Source organism: Pseudopodoces humilis, chromosome 16 (assembly GCF_049639895.1).
Source record: "Pseudopodoces humilis isolate 2021_Gansu_Grassland_sample_001 chromosome 16, ASM4963989v1, whole genome shotgun sequence".
Classification (NCBI taxonomy): domain Eukaryota; kingdom Metazoa; phylum Chordata; class Aves; order Passeriformes; family Paridae; genus Pseudopodoces; species Pseudopodoces humilis.
Window position 1 is genome coordinate 19,928,114 of NC_142215.1, and position 15,995 is coordinate 19,944,108.

The 15,995-nt window shown below is 54.3% G+C and overlaps 1 protein-coding gene across 1 annotated transcript in view; it reads right to left on the reverse strand.

Moving 5' to 3' along the window:
* Positions 1-15,995, reverse strand: part of DUOX2 (dual oxidase 2) — a 26,324-nt gene continuing 10,329 nt past the window's right edge. The window contains exons 4-34 of the mRNA XM_088063139.1: positions 15,682-15,846; positions 14,869-15,056; positions 13,638-13,839; positions 12,919-13,085; positions 12,776-12,836; positions 12,564-12,660; positions 12,271-12,358; positions 11,866-11,968; positions 11,548-11,711; positions 10,912-11,078; positions 10,634-10,752; positions 9,716-9,853; positions 9,380-9,493; positions 8,570-8,772; positions 8,197-8,382; positions 7,548-7,773; positions 6,849-6,942; positions 6,456-6,631; positions 6,135-6,204; positions 5,539-5,634; positions 4,626-4,804; positions 3,577-3,807; positions 3,273-3,372; positions 3,109-3,158; positions 2,851-2,978; positions 2,489-2,642; positions 2,124-2,356; positions 1,812-1,970; positions 1,457-1,612; positions 1,124-1,252; positions 1-683 (exon numbers count right to left, since the gene is read on the reverse strand). Coding sequence (XP_087919265.1) covers positions 561-683; positions 1,124-1,252; positions 1,457-1,612; positions 1,812-1,970; positions 2,124-2,356; positions 2,489-2,642; positions 2,851-2,978; positions 3,109-3,158; positions 3,273-3,372; positions 3,577-3,807; positions 4,626-4,804; positions 5,539-5,634; positions 6,135-6,204; positions 6,456-6,631; positions 6,849-6,942; positions 7,548-7,773; positions 8,197-8,382; positions 8,570-8,772; positions 9,380-9,493; positions 9,716-9,853; positions 10,634-10,752; positions 10,912-11,078; positions 11,548-11,711; positions 11,866-11,968; positions 12,271-12,358; positions 12,564-12,660; positions 12,776-12,836; positions 12,919-13,085; positions 13,638-13,839; positions 14,869-15,056; positions 15,682-15,846 — 4,466 coding nt within the window. The 3' untranslated portion in view covers positions 1-560. The remainder of the gene's footprint in view (positions 684-1,123; positions 1,253-1,456; positions 1,613-1,811; positions 1,971-2,123; positions 2,357-2,488; positions 2,643-2,850; positions 2,979-3,108; positions 3,159-3,272; positions 3,373-3,576; positions 3,808-4,625; positions 4,805-5,538; positions 5,635-6,134; positions 6,205-6,455; positions 6,632-6,848; positions 6,943-7,547; positions 7,774-8,196; positions 8,383-8,569; positions 8,773-9,379; positions 9,494-9,715; positions 9,854-10,633; positions 10,753-10,911; positions 11,079-11,547; positions 11,712-11,865; positions 11,969-12,270; positions 12,359-12,563; positions 12,661-12,775; positions 12,837-12,918; positions 13,086-13,637; positions 13,840-14,868; positions 15,057-15,681; positions 15,847-15,995) is intronic.

The window sequence follows — 15,995 nt, forward strand, 5'->3', positions numbered from 1 at the left end:
CCCTATGCAAACCCACGGAAGGCAGAAGAAGGCACTGAAGAGTATGTGAGGAAAGCTGTTTCAAGAAGAGGGATAGCAGGGAACTTGCTGGCTCCTCACCCCATCTGTTCACCACATGGATCTTGGAACAAAGTGCTGTGAGTTCAGATTGTGCAGGCACCAAGCTGTTCCTCAAAGCTGGTCAGAGACATTCCCTGAGTCCTCCAGCAGAGTACAAGCTCTGTCTTGTGTGATTAAGGTGGCAGAGCTGGGATTAACTCAAAGAGTGAGTTTTCTGGATTGGGACACACCAGCGTGACCCTGGGTGTGGGGCTGCAGGAATGTGTGGATGGTAGCAGGATGTCCTGGGCTCAGGAGTTCACACAGGGGCCATGCAGTGCTGGGATGGCAAGGCTTCACTATCACATCACTCTCTGCTCTGCAGTCTCAGTATCCCTGCTGTCAGCTGTGCATGGCTGGTGGGTGGGAGCCCGGGACCATGGCTGCTTGAAGTGTTGCTGCTAGGTGCTGGAGTGAAAAAATACAGCTGCAGCCAGAGGGTGGAACAGTGTGAGGCAGGGTCAGAAATTCTCATAGTGATGTGCAAAGTAGGTCTGGTCCTTCTTGTTCATCTGCCGGCAAGCCTGCTCCACACTCTTTGTCATCCCGGGCGGGCCACAGCTGAACACCCCGATCTTTTGCACCTGGGGAAGGAGGGAGCCAAAGGGGTCAGACTGCAGCACCAGGTCTCCCCACAGTCCAGCCCCTCTCGATCCCTTGCTCTCTGACAGCTTTGGCCATGGATGCTGGCTGAGCAGTCTTTCTCAGCCTCCAGAGGCTTTTGGGGAGGTTGCCACATTCCCATGGAGCTGGCAGAGCCATGGAGGAGGGATGGGAGCCCCCCAGCTCTGACCACTGGTTGCAGCCAGGGTCCTGCAATAGCAGGAGGAGTTTGGCTGGTATGGGGCATTGCTGACTCTTGTAGCTCCGCCTGGCTCCAGAAGGAAAACAGGATTCATTCCCCTTCTACTCTGTTCTTGGTGCAGATGCCACTGAGGTCTCCAGGACCTTGGGGACAGGCTGGGACCAGTCCACCACAATGGGCAGTGGGTGCACCTGCTCCTGTCCCCAGCCAGACACTGACCTCAGGGTGCACCTCCTGCAGCGAGCTGAAAAAGGGTATGAAAGGAGGGCGCCCAAAGTGGGTGATGGAGCGCAGCCCTGTGAACAGACTCTTGTTCAGCACCTTCTGGAAGTGCCGCTCACAGATGTACTGAAAGAGACATTGGTGCACGTCAGACAGCCCAGCACGGCCCGGCATGGCCCAGCATGGCCTGGCATGGCCCGGCATGGCCCGGCATGGCCCAGCACGGCCCGGCACAGCCCAGCATGGCCTGGCACGGCCCAGCATAGCCTGGCACGGCCTGGCATGGCCTGGCACAGCCTGGCATCCTCCCCGTTGGATGTGCAGGCTCACCAGCATGGTGGTGCGCAGGTCGAACTTCTCAGCCAGCTGTGTGATGTAGATGTGCACAGAAACCAAGTTGTTCTTGTCCGATTCTTCCACCTCCCGGATGATGTCAGTCAGCCACTCAAACTGCCACTGTGTGCGCGTCACCCAGATGAAGTAGATCTGTGGCACAGTGGAATGAGGCCCAGAGCGGGGCCAGCCTCTTTATGAATGCCCATGGACTCCATGGAGGATTTTACCCCCAAAGAGGCCAGCAGCCACAGGAGGCATCTCAGAATCACAGAATCAATTAGGTTGGAAAAGACCCCTGTGATCATGGAGTCCAGCCTCTTAGGTGGGCTTGTCTTTCACATACTCTTACCTTCTTACACAGCAGCTTGGAGTTTATTGATGACTTAAAGACCAGGTCCTTGAGAATGGATGCGAAGGGTGTCACCCCAATGCCTCCTCCCACCAGCACCGACACCTCAAACTTGTTCCACTCCTGGTGGCCCTCCCCAAAGGGCCCATCCAGGTACAGCTGGAAGGGAGTCAGCTGTTAGCAGAAGTCTCTGCTTGCCCAGGTCATGGAAGCCTTCAGGGCTGGAGAAGTGCCTCGGACTTGGCACAATCCGTTGCCGAGAGGCTCTTGGGCTCAGATGTCCCCCTGGGTGACATCCTGTGCAGGGCTCACCTTGGGCAGTGTGCCAAGGAGGGCCAGGTTCTTGGGAGAGTAGAGTTCCCGCAGACGGGTAGTCCAGGGCCCGACAGCGCGGATGTGCAGGCTCAGCGTGTCGTCGTGCGGAGCCGAGGTCAGCGTGAAGGGGTGGTACTCGCTGGTGCCCAGGGCCACGCAGGCAATGCGCACCCACTGCCCAGACTTGTAGTCAAAGTCCTGTGGCCGCTGGAACTGCAGGTGGGTGACACCTGTGGGGAAATCGGGGAGGCGGCTCTGTTAAGTTGGAGATGTTGAAGAGTCGATGTTTCCGCATCGCTGCAGCCCCTGATGCGGGGAGCCTGGGCTGGGCTGGTGCTGTGTGGCCAGGGATGTTGTGGTACCTGAGGGCAGGAGCTCAGCTTTCACCACACTGATCTCCACCTTCTTCCTGCTCAGGCTGTGCAGCTTGTCTGCACTGTAGATGAGAGCTGGGATGATGAAGTAGATGTAGAAACGGGGCTGCTGGATCAGTGCATAGCTGCCATGGATGATGACCTGGGCAGGGAGCAGAACCCTTTAGCGAGGTGAGTCATCACCCCAGGGGTGATTTTGTTGCAGCTCAACAGCAATGGGGAGCCAGGACTGGGGCTACCATCTCCCTTGGGACTACCCCAAGCTATTCCATCTCATCAGCTGCACTGACTTGACCTAGAGGACTGCAGCACGTTGGTACCATCCCTCCCTTCCGGCCCAAATCCCTTACCAGGATGTAGAGCAGCACGTAGAGGTGGTGAGTGATCCAAAAGCCCTGAAAGCTGACGTGCCGGAAGTGGTGGGTGGCAAACACATACATCACAGCGAGGACCACGAGCAGCAGCACTCCTGTCATGCCTGTGAGAAGAAGAGTTGGGAGGCCCTGTGGGGGAGAACAGGGCAGCCCCACAGGGGCGCTAACTGGACTGGGCAGAGGGCTGCCCATCCTGGTCACAGCTGTGCAGGTCTGCCTGCTAGGTGTTCTCACCTGGAACAGTCTGGAAGAACCACCAGTAATACTTCTGTGGCAGCTGTGACCTGGAGGACAAGAGATTGCACCATGGAGAGACCAGAATGAACTAATGGTTTCCGTTTTTATTTCTGTCCGTGCCCAGGACACCCTGTCTGGACTCTGCTTCAAATTCCACCTACCCATCATCTGTGAAGACGTTGGAGAAGAGGCAGGACAGCACGCTGAGAGGTGTGACTGAGAAGATGTAGACATTCACTATGTGACCTGCAGTGTGGAGCACTGTAAGAGACAAACACACGGAGAAAAAAGCATCACTTGATGTGATCACTTGGATCACTTGGATAGAGATGTGTCAGACTCTGCTGATGTCCCCAGGGACCCAGAGATTTCTCCTCTTCTGTCGCACAAGGCATCTACGTCTCTGCAAGGTCTTTAAGCTTCTGCCTGGTCCTGCCCACCCACATCCCCCAGCAGCCCACCCACCTGAGAAAATCAGGGCTGCCATGGCAATCCAGCGGTGGAAGTCGACGGCAGCATCAAAGGGGATATAGTGATTGAGGAAGGTCTCCCGCAGGACGGTGATGAGGTTACGGCACATGGTCAGCAGGATGTAGGAGTACATGAAGGAGATGGAGGCAGCCGATCCCCGGGAGATGATGATCCCCACGAAGGTGGTCTGTGCAATTCCAGTGCTGGGGGATGCAAAGGCATAGTCTGGGGAGAGAGAGGAGGGGGTGTCATGTGCCCAGTGCTGAGGGTCATGACCCTTCCTGCAACAAGGGGACAGCCACCTGTGTGGCTCTACCACAAACAGGACACCACAGGGATGGGTTTGTATGGGGAAAGGGGCACAATGAACTGCTGGGTGACAGGGTCATTGCAGATCCAGGGAGGAGAACGTCCCCCTGGGAATCTTCACCTTGGCCTCAGTTGGGGAGTCCAATATAAGAGGTGTCCATAAACTGGAAGGAGTCCAGTGGAGACCACCAGGATGGATGGAAGCTGGAGGACATCATAGAGATGTCTGTGTAAGGGAAATGGGCTTGTTCAGGCTGGAGGAGATGGGTCAGGGAAGCTGGCTGTCTGCAGCCATTCCATGGGCACACAGAGCAAGTCTTTCTCAGGGGTGCACAGTGGAAGGATGTGAGACAAGAGCATGAGTTTCACTGTAGAAAATTCAGGTTTGAATCCTTGAAACTCTCCAAAGGGAGGATGGTCAAAAACCAGCACAGGCCCAGCAAGGTGGTGGAGTCACTAGCCTTGGAACTCTTCACATCTTCTCTAGACAAGACCTTCAGCAGCCTCATTCAGCTTTGGAAAAGAGCATTGGACCAGACCCTTCCAGAGATCCCTTCCAATCTCAGCGATCCTTTGGGGACCCTCAGTCCATGAGAGGACTGACACTGTTGCCCAAAGTTGTGCTGGGCAAGTCCTCATCACACCCCAAGCAACCACCAGTCTTTGAGGCATGAAGGCCAGGCCCCTCACAGCGGGGCGGGGTGGGCACCCACAGTAGTGAGTAGGCTACTCACAGTAGGCTCTCTCGGCAAAGACGCCAGTGGTGATGGCGGAGAAGAGGATGACACAGATAATATGGCGCCGGTAATTCTCAACAAAGCGCTTGAACTCCTGGATCTTCTGCTGAACTCTGTTCCTCTCGTATCTCCTCCGTTGTGCTTCTGTGTACAGATGCATCTGGTACTGGTTCGCCCTGGCAAATACAGGAGTGCTGGTCATCACCAGGTTTCCCTGGCAAGGAATGGCTCAGGGCCCAAGTTTGGGTTTCTTGTCAAAGTAGTGACAGGGGTGACCTGAAGAGCACACCATCAGAGAGTGACCTTAGATCAGCCTGCCCTGCAATGCCTTCAGAAGTTAGCAAATGTAGAGGCAGTGACTCACAAATGAAATTGTAGATGAGAACTGCAAAAGAAAGTTTCATAGTAGCATTCAACAATCAAAAATTATCCACAAAAGGGGCATTTCCTTAATTGGTTCAATTAAGGCAAACCAAGCTATTCTGGCCATCAATAACAACATCTGAACTGCTTCCTTGAATAAATACTTGCTGCTGCCACAGCAGGGAGGACCAAATTCTCTCGTGCAGCTCTTGTACGCAGCCCAGGTGAACCAGCAGCAGCCCAGGAAGCAGAGGAGCGCAGGCAGGAACTGTCAGACAAGACCTCTCTCTAAAAACCACTATGCCAACCTCTGGAGTTGGCCACTTCATTTGTTTGGGTGGTTTTTGTTTGTAGAGGCACATCACCCAGACCCAACTATGGCAATGTCCTGCCAAGATGGGACTGTTTCTGTAGCTCCCTGGCCAATGAGTGCCTCCTTGGAGCAGCGCCATTTGACTGGAGGACTACCCAGTCTGACACAGAGATGTGAGAAACAGCAAATAGGATGAGCCCGAGCCTCAGAGGCACAGCCAGCGAGGGGACTCACTTTCTTCCTGGTCTCTTCCTCAGTTCTTGGCCTTCTTGCTCTATGTAGTGACTCACAGCATCCAGATTTGGGTCTTTCTTCTCCTCTGAGATGGTTCTGTGGAAATAGACCTATGTCTAGCCCAAAGCTCTATTTGCCAGAAGTGCTTGCCAAAATTTTCCCCTTTTCTCCACTCCTCATCTCAGGCTCAGCTGGGAACATGTCCAGCTCTTTTCCACAAGCCTGCCTGCATTAACTTCAGTTTCACATGGTCTGGATTCACCCCAAGATAACCCCTGTGTTATATGTTATATATATGTTATATTCACATATATGTTATATGTGAAGAGCAACACAGGGCTCCCATCTCCACAAAGAGGATGCAGCAGGGCCCTGCAGGAGGGAATTCCTCCCTTCTGGCTGTGCCTGGGGAGGGGGACAGCAACCCCACTGTAGCACCCAGCATGCAGTTCCTACCCATTCCCCAGCGCTGGGAGTTCCAACATCCAACATCCCACTGTGGGAGCCTTTGTTGGAAGGCTTGGGATGAAGGATGGATGTGGGCCAGGGCAGCAAGAGAAGGAATAGCAACAGTGACACTAAGGAAGGGAGCTTACCCTTTGGGCTCTTTCTTTTTTATGAAGGAGGCAGAGTTGTGCAGATTTTGCTTGAACACCTCAGGGACACCTTTGAGGGGACAAAAAGACAATTCAGAAGCCATTCAGAAGGTGCAAGACAAAGTTTAGGAATCTCCTGTGGGCAGGGAAAAGCTCTGAACTGACCCAAACATGTCATACACAAAGCAAAAGCCGATGCCCCTGTACTGAAGCTGAGGTGGGGAGATTGATGGGCCAGGATTTGAGAGCTACCTATTGGGTGCTGCCCATTGCCTCCAGCCTTGCAGGACCTGGGGTGTCCCAGTGCTCGTGTCCACTGACCTTTGACACAGAGCTGGGTGAGCCGCAGCTCACTGTCGTGGTCCCGCAGCATGTAGTGGAAATTCTCCCATGTCAGCTCATCCCTGTCCTGAAACCCTGAGGCCCGGAACATGGACTCGGTCACCTGCTCCGCCTGCTCTCTTGACAGGCAGTTGTTGGAGATCTCAATGAAGGACCTGGAGCAAGGAGGCGAGATGGGAACACCAGCTGAACCCCTCAAACAACACAGGGCAGAGTCCCAGAGTCCCAGACCACCTTCATGGGAGAAACAGACTCTCGGTTGCAAGTGTTGAGTCCATGGTCTTCATGCGGCCTGAAGCACAGAGGCTGGGACCTGCTTCTGAACATGTCTATAAACATTGTGAAGACATTAGGAGAGAGGAGGAAGAGTACCTGAGCATCCTCAGAAACTCCTCCTTGGAGAGGAATCCATTCTCATCAATGTCATACATCCTGAACATCACCTTGGACTTCTCCTCTGGGGACCCTGGTGGGGAGAGGAAGAGGCAAAGTATGAACAAGATCCTATTTTCATCAACAAAGATGCTTTCATATGTTGCTTTTGAATGTTTCATTTGTTGTTTTCACTGCAGCAGTGAAGCCTCACCCTTCCACTTGACTGTCTCAAGCGCAAGATGAAATACTGGGTAGACACACATTCTTCCTTGTGCATTATTTTTCCAAGTCAGAGTGTGCTTTTGCAGAGCAATGATTTTTCTGGGAGTTGTTTTGGTTGAATCTGGCATTCAACACCTCCACCTATGAATCCACCATTCCAGTGGCCATTTAGGGGGAATCAGATATCAGACACGCTTACTATCATCTCTCAAGTGCAGGATGCACAGTCCCTTCAGGAGAAAGGGCAGACATGTCTGTGGTGGTGGAAGACAGCTCCCCTTGTCTTCCAGAAAACACAACTACGTGTTGTCATGCCCATATCCCAAGCTGAAGCTGTCCTGAGTGAAGGAAATTTTAATCTGTAGCAGTGCCTACAGGTTGGCCTGCCGGGTGAATCTTGTCCTTCACTCTGATAGAGCCTAGAAACAGGTCCTAGGGCAGCAGAATGAGGCATTAACCAGCTCCAGCTCCCACCTTTCATGAAGACCACCAAGATGTCCAGGAACTCCCGGAAGGAGATGTAGCCATTGCCATCTTTGTCAGCCAGGGAGAACATGGAATCCACAAACATGGAGTGGTCTTTGAGCCCCAGGGCTTCAGCAAATTCAGCCCTGCTCAGCTCACACGTAAGAGACTCCTTTGCTTTCTGTGAAGATTCAAATCTGAGCTCCCCAGCATCGGATCTGTCGATTTCCAGCACCTGCAGGTTGTGTCCCACAAAAGAAATGCTGTGAGTAATGGCAGAGCAGAAGGCTGGTGTTTTCTTTCTGACCTACTGCACAAACACTGGGGGCTCCCTGGCACAAAGCTCACGGCAGATACCGTGGAGAAAGTCCCGCGTCTCTCCTACACCATGTGACTTCTCACACTCCACGCAACAGACCACTCTGGAGACCTGTTACATCACCCAACAGTCTTTTTGCCACTTTAGACACTTGTATCATTGCAGCAGATCCCCTTTTGTCTTCTGCAAAGGAAAATGTCCCTTGGTCCTGGAAGTATGGGCAGCTTCCTTGTGTGTGGCTTACCAGCTCTTACAGAGAGCACCAGCCCCAGCTTTCATTGCTTAATCCATAGAGGAAAACCTTCCCCACACATCAGGGCTTGCTACACCTCTACACACCTGAGCAAACAGGTGCCTGAAGAAAGTCTCCAGAATTTGTTTTCTCTGCCGCTGGGTGACTGCCCGTTTCATCAGGCTCTGCTCCTTCATCTCATACAGATGCAGGTCAAATCTGCTCTCCTTCAAGTAGTCTCCTAGCTTCCCGACAAAGATGCTCCTCTCGGCCTCCTCATTGAAGAGCAGCACCTGCAAAGGACCCACAGACTGGCTGTAACCATCAGAGGCTCAGCTCCATGGTATTTGCTGGAGACGGTGGTTCTCAGGAGGCCACAACCTCCCTTCAAGGACTTACACTGCTTCCAGTGCCACCAGCTGGGTGGTGCAGGGGACCGCGGAGGTTCTAGGGGAAGGTGTCATAACCCATGGTACTTACCAGGTCATACTCCTTGGGGCTCTTCAGGAGCAGAGCTTTGTTCCCTTTGTTGTTGGAGAGGATCACCTCCACTTTCTGGTGGGCTTTCAGGTTGATGCTCCGGAGTACAGACCCTCTGCTATCCAGTACTTTGAGCACTTTGTCATCTTGGAGCTGAATGTAGACAGGAGAGTTGTCTGTCTTGGTCCCATGCCACTCCATGGCTGGTGGGAGAGAGCACAGAACTCAGATGGAAAGGTTCCTACTCATCTCAGAACCTCCTTCACCAAGAGGCCATTTGAGAGTGATTTCATGACCAGTCATATCTTAAAGGAATGGTGATGGTCTCCTAACTGCAGAGCTCAAGCACATGGACACAGGAGGAGTACAGACTATGGAGCAGGGAGGCAGGACTTTTCCAGTATGCAGAGCAAGGAGATACTGTCCCTGTCCTGAAACTGCTGGTGCAATTGCTCTACACAGGTTTCCTTCAGGCAAGGTGTGATCTGGGGACGATTGGAATTACGGGAATTAGGATGACTCAGGTTGGAAGGGACTCAGGTTGTAAGGGTATCTTGCCCAACCTCCTGCCCAAAGTAGGACCAGTCACAGATCAGTCTGCTCAATGCTTTATCTGGTCAGGTCTTGGATAGGATGGGCTACCAAGTTCTCAGGGCTCCCTGTTCCATTGCTTGACTATGCTCCTGGGGAAACAGCTTCTCCTTGCATCCCTTCTGGGTATAAGGCCCCAGGCCCAGCTCTGCTTCAGTGGGTGCCCTGACTGCAGCAGCAGCACCAGCTGCCACAGCAGGGTTGATGGTGCCACCTTACCGTGTGTGGCCTTGCCGGACACCTCCCTGTGCACACTGGTGCTCTGCTTCCCCTGCAGCTTCTTGAAATCTCTCTTGCGAAGAGCGGCAACAACCCAGGCCACAAACAGAGTCACTGGGGACACACGGGAGAAGGAGGCATAAGAGATCACAAAGCTCCTTTCCCCTTTTGGCTCCCTCCTGGAGCCCAAGGACCCTGCCAGCTCAAGCACCTCAGCAGTGACCGTGACTCAGCAGCTCCTGCTGGGAGGTGCTTTGTCCATGGGCACTCAGCCCCTTTCTCTGGTGGGGAGGACGAGGAGGAGAAGAGTGACAGGAAGAAGAAACAGTGACAAACCCAGGGGTAGGCAGCAGAGGACAACGATGATGATCCCGAAGCCTGCACCACTGCCTGCAAAGTAGTCCAGCACCATCATGGGCGTGCAGCTGGCCAGGTGTTGAGCTGTCAGCTGCTGGGGCTGGGGGCACGGGTCCCCTGCAGGGGCAAACAGGCTGTGAGTGTCACTGGCCTTGTACCCAGCTCACCTGAACCACCCCCAGGAACCTCTGCATCAAGATGTTGATGGGGTTCATGGCTGAGTGACCCAGCACTGCAGAATTGGGGTGCTTGATTTAAACTCCAGATCTAGGGGATGACAGCCTTTGGGTTTGGGCTCAACCTTTGCCCGCCACAGCAAACCAAGCACAGAACTGGACTCAAGAGCTCTGGAGGTTCAGCACCTTCACCTCTTCTGTTGGGATGGACTGACCAAGAGGCACCCTGGGCCACAGCAAACTGGGGCTAAGAGCCTCTGCTCTCCTAGATGCTGCAAATCCAGGGAGTCCTCCTGGTGTGGTTACAAGGAATACACACCAAGGGAACAAGAGCAGCTTACAAGGTCTGGAATGTTACCAGAATGAATGAATGAAATGCTTACAGTAAATGGGAAGAGTGTGGCAAGATTCCAAGAGGAAAGATTCCAAGGCATTATGCCAAACAGTAATGTGCATTTTCCCCTTGGGATCATCCCTGCACCTCAGCCCTCTTTCAACATCTGCATCATGCATCAACGTCCTGCTCACAAGCAACCCTTGTACTTTGTGCCCATTTTGCTGGTTTAGGGTCATAGCAGGTGTGAGGCTTGAGAAAGCCCAAACCTGATGTGTTCCCTGTGTCATTTACTCATCAGCTGTGTCACTGGGATGACTCTGTCTTCCTTGCTGCCTTGCTAGGGCCATTCCCTCCCCGTGCCCTCCCATTGCACGGTGCACTCACCCTGTCTCCAAACAAACACGTGGGGCTGGAGATCTGTGGATTTGGCAGAGGTGACGGAGGTCAGGACGCTGTGAAAGGTGGTGTTACGGATCTCCCTGATTTCCTCCTCTGTGAACAGCCTGAGGAAAGGGACGTGGAGTAGAGTGGTTGCACCAGGCATCACTGACCAGCAACAGGAGGGAACTGAGGAAGCTGGAGGATGCTTTTTCCTCCAGCCTCAGTTTTCATGTGTTACTGGGGTTTGCAGAGCAGCTGCCAGCCAGGGACAAAGCCATTACCCATTCTTGGTGTTTTCAAACCAAAACCTGTCGCCATCACGCAGGCGCACAAACTGTTCCAGGATGATGGTAGAGAAGAGGGAGCCCTCAGCCTCCAGCATGCCTCCAGGGAGCATCTCCAGCTCAGCCACGTTGTTGGCATACAGGGCAGCGACCTTCTGCAGGACCTGGTGAGAAACCCCCACCACACATCTGTGAGCACAGGGAATTCTGCCAGGGCATCGGAAAGTGTTGGCAAGCCTTAGGAGATGTAAGGAGTGCACATTTCCCAGGAATCACACCCATCTGTGGGCTGGGAGGTTGCTGAGCCTCACACAGCCTCGAGCTCATGGCTTGAACTTAAGCAATTGGGCATCACTCCCAGAGCATCTCAGCTCTAGGATGAGCAGAGTGCCCGGTGGCAGGGGAGTGCAGCACTGGGGCAGGATGGTTTATTCATGCCATGTAATTACGCACTTACCCCAATGCAAGAATGAAAATTACACAGTTACCCCCCTGTGGGCATGAAAATCAGCCAGGGCAGGACATGCACTCATCTCCCTCCTCCTGTGATGCTGCAGAATTCAGTTCCTGCCTGGAATGTCCCATCATCCTTTGGCCCACATACATTCCTTGCCCAGACCGGTTCCCTGTTACCTGTGGCTCCAGGTGTGGGGCAAGGTTTGACCAGTTTTGGAGAGGTTTCAACCCAAAATGCTGCCGCACTTGGTTATAGGTTGGCAGGCCAAGGTCTCGCCCGCGCTGGAGCCAGCTGGCCACGTAGTCGGTGCGGGAGTACCTCAGGGGCCCGTACCAGTAATCTGTGGGTGGACATGCCTCATGTGTCCTGCAGCTCTCGGCACCTCCATTGGAAAGGCTGAAGCTCCAGCATGTGCCTGGGTGCTGATGGAGGAGGCAATAGCCCTGCCTCCCCACCCTGCCCCAGCACAGCCTTGGGCACAGCTGTGTACAGACCTTGGAGATCTTCCACCACAATGTTGTCCTCCCGCTCTGCTACCTGTGAGCTCATCCCCAGCAGGAGGTTGTCCACATCTTCTGCCTGCTGCAGCGCGGGGCTCTGAGAGGCATGGGAGGAGCAAGTGTTTCCTCTTGCATGAGGGAGGACAGGAAGCAGCCCCACAGCCCTGAACTGGTGCCCCCAGGGGTGCTGACTTCATGGCGTAGGGGAATCGGGGACCTGACTCAGCCGAAGAGGGGGTGCTGGATGGGGAGGATCTCTCACCCCTTGTCTGGCTGTCATGCTCTGCAGCCAATTTCCCTTACAGACCCCTGTGGAGTGCCCCATAGCACAGAGCAAGGGAAGAAGCCCCCTGGCCAGCCTACCACATCCTCAGGACCCCCATGCTCCCTCCCCTGTACCTCTCTGCTCCAGTAGCTGTTGCAGAGCCGCACTGCTGGGAATGAGCCACCTGAGACAGAAACGTTCTGGAACCGGCACTTGGTGTCTCTGGAAGAACAGAGAAGGATTGAAGCCACAGCCCTGAGCCAGGGCTGCCTGGAGCTGTCAGGGCTTGGCTGCCTCAGCCGAGGGCAGGACAGGGGAAGGGACAGAGACCATCCCAACAAAGACCACTGCCAGTCACCAAGCCAGCCTGGGCATCCCCTCCCCTCACACGGGCAGTCGTCCCTTAGTCCCACCAGGCTGCTCCTACCTCTTGTAAACACCTGGAGGCACCATGGTGGCCAGGAATTGCCCTGCAGCTGCCACGAACTCTGGAGAGAGGCTGGGGTCCAGGTGCTGCTGGTAACCTGTGGGGCAGTAGCCAGGCTGGAGAGAAAAGGGGCCGAAGTCCCTCCCCAGCCAGGAGCTCCCCTGGCCCCCCTACCCCTGGTTCCAACACTCCATTGCCCGCCTACCCCTCACCTCGGTACTCCGGGACCCGTGTGCCCAGCAGGGTTGGCAGCCACTCATACAGAACAATGCTCTGGGGAACAGAAACTGGGTCAGGGCCAGAACCGTGCAAGGTGTTGGGAGTCCCAGCAGAGCTGGGGGGCCCCATCCCTCACCTGGAAAGTGGCGATGACCCTCTTGCGGGTGTGCTGGAAGAGATCCTCATCGGACCAGGCAGGATGCTTCTGGGCCAGTGCTGTGGCCAGGTGGTTGTGGTACCGAAACCAGGCAATGCTCTCGGCCTGCAGGAAGGGGTTCTCATTCCCCCAAGCACTCCCCAGGTCTGAAAGAGCCACCACGACCATCAGTGGGGGATGTGACCACTGGGTCTAGCTTTGCCCGTGACTGGGGGAAGCACACCGAGCCCTGCTGATCCAGCCCAGGGTCCCCTTGTGGCCTCGCCCTTCCCTCCTCCCCAGGCAGACCAGCAACCTGGGCAACCTGGGCAAGTGAAAAGCAGCACCGGGCCCCCAGCATGGACCAAACGTTGGGCAGGTGAGGAATTCAAAGCAAGCTGAGTGGGTTTGTGTCAGCAGCAGCCCTTTTCCCCAGAGGAGTGCAGCTGGGATCAGAGCTGGTCTCTCACTGCTGCCTGGGCATGTGGCCTCTGCAGTTCCTGGCATGTCCTTGCTGGGATGTCCTCACTGGGGCTCAAATCTTCCTCCCCCTTGGGAAGCTGCCTGCTCTCCTACAGCCCCCTGACCCAAATTCCTACCTCCCTGCATCTTCCACCCTTTTCCCTTTCCTGGGCTCCACTCTGGGCTCAGCTCCAGGGACCTTCTGCTCCCCCTGCTCCCAGTCAGGGAAGAAAAAACTATTGTAACGCCACCATTACCGTAGATCCCTTGGAGACCTCCCTGTCCCGTGGACGGATCCAGTGCCTTCCACATGGGAACCCTCCCATCTGTCTGCCTCGGGAGGCTGCTGCTGGGCCCTGATGCCAGCTGTCCCCCCAGGAAACTCCTCAGGGCATCGCTCCAGGAGTGTGAGGGACCGTAGATGGAGCTACCGTCCAGCCAGCCTGTCATCCCGTTGGTCTAGGGCAGGCACAGGGAAGAGGCATTAGCAGCTGCCAGGATTTGGCATTAACAGCTGCCAGGATTTCACTGGAAAGGTGTAAAAGAGAGGTCTGGAAAGCCCAAGTCTGTCCCTTTTGTTCTTGAAAAGCAGTCTGCTTTAACCCTATTTTAACAAGAGCTCTCAGGAAGCAAATAAATGCACAGGCAATCTGTGCAAACTTCAGGAATTAGTGCCAGGTAGAGGAAAAGACCGGGTACAGGCTTTTCAAAAGCACATCTGGGATTGTTTTTCCCCCCAATTATTTTGACAATGCCCAGAAACAGAGTCTGTGAGTCCCCATGTAGACTGGAAGGGTTTTGTAACCCATCTCTGGGGAAGCTGGGAACACCAGAGCTGTCCCCTCTGACCCCGCAGCAAAAAGTCCCACTGTCCTGGCAGCATGATGAGTATCTCCCCTGCCAAATGTTTGCATGGAAACATACTTTTTATTCTGAAAACATGCTGGAGTTTTTTTAGCTTTTAAATGTTCATAAAAACATGTCTTTCTAAACTGGTCTCTTCAGGGTTTGTCATGTGAAAGGTTCAGGGGGGTGTTTCACTTCAGTGATTTTGGCTGGGAAGATCTCCAGCATGAAAGAAACCTGGGGAGCACAAGCAGAACAGCAAAATCCAGACAAACTGGAGGAAAACCTGGATTTATTTTCCAAAGTGACTGAAATTCAGAGGAGCACTGCAACTTTGTGATACACTATTAAAGACAGGACTTGGTGCCTAAAACAATGTGAGATAATTAACTGACCTGATTACCTTTTCTTTGTCCAGGAAATGCTTTGGTCTTGGGCAATCATTAGTGTTGCTCAATGCAAAACTTGGAAGTTGACTTTGGATTCCTTTCACTGGCTCAAACACTTGAGAGATGTACATTTTTAGGGGCATAGCAGTGCTCTAATTTTATTTTTGCCAATTATCTTGGCTGCTACAGACCCTGATGGTGAGTGAGGAAGAACTTAGACGGAGGGGCAGAGAGCAGAGGGAAGCACACCCACCTGTTCCCGGGGGTTGTTGGGACTCTGCCCCGTCCCTGCTGCCCAGCAGCTGCGCTGGAAGGGCAGCACCACATCTCCAGTGCCGGCAGGGTCAAACACCGTGTCTCCAGGTGGGATGTAGATGTTAAGGAACTCAGCAGGGCAGCCAGGTTTCTCTGTCTCCATGATGTCCAAGAGCACATGGAAACCTGACAGACACCAAACCCTGGTCAGCAGCTGCCAGGACTGCTGCCAGCACTTGGAGCAGGACCCCAGCGAGGACAGCTCTAGGCAGGCTGAGGGCATCATGTGCAGCAAGGGGGGCTCAGGCCAGGATGAACAGGGCTTGAAGAAACCTGGTCTAGTGGAACAAGATGACCATTGAGGTCCCTTCCAACCCAAACATTCTGGGGTTCTACGATTTTCCAGAGACAAACATTTCCCTGCCTGGAGACCTAAGACCCCACTGAGCTCCTGGGAGACAGAAAAAACTGCTCCAACTTGCACCAGTTCAGCCCAGCATGGCTCTTACTGGATCTGTCCGGTGTTTTTGAAATGGGGCATCCCCACTGCTAAAAGAAACGAGGAAGTTCCCAGCTGACAAATACCAGCACTTGGGACAACCGGCAAAGGTCCCCAAAAATGCACATGAACTCTCCTAGCTGGACAGTGCTGTGCTAAAGTCGTAGCCAAGGCTTTGTGGCTCTGATCTCCCCACGTGGGTCTGCTGTGGAGGGCTGGCTGAGGAGCACTCCCATGAGTGTGTGAGACAAACCAACATTTTTCCACCCAAACCACCATTTTTTCCAGTCGGTGTGGGGCCCCAGGTCTTACCAAAGAAGACAGCCAGCACAGTTGTGTTCCTGCTGGAGGGCAGCCCCGAGGGTCCCCACGCCACCGCCTGGCTCAGCCGGCGAGCATTGGGCACGCGGGGCTCCTGCAGTGCCTGGTAGACGCCGTCGGCATAGTTGGCTGGCAGGAGACGCAGCAGCCTGGCTCCTGCAGCACCAAAAAACACGGAATGGGTTCTGTGGCACCCAGAGGGAGGCATGGCTGGAGCGGGATACATGGATGTGGGTCCCAGGAGACAGTGAGGGGATAGCACAGGTCCTTAGAGTGGCCAAGAACATGCGAGTTTTGGTGTCAGC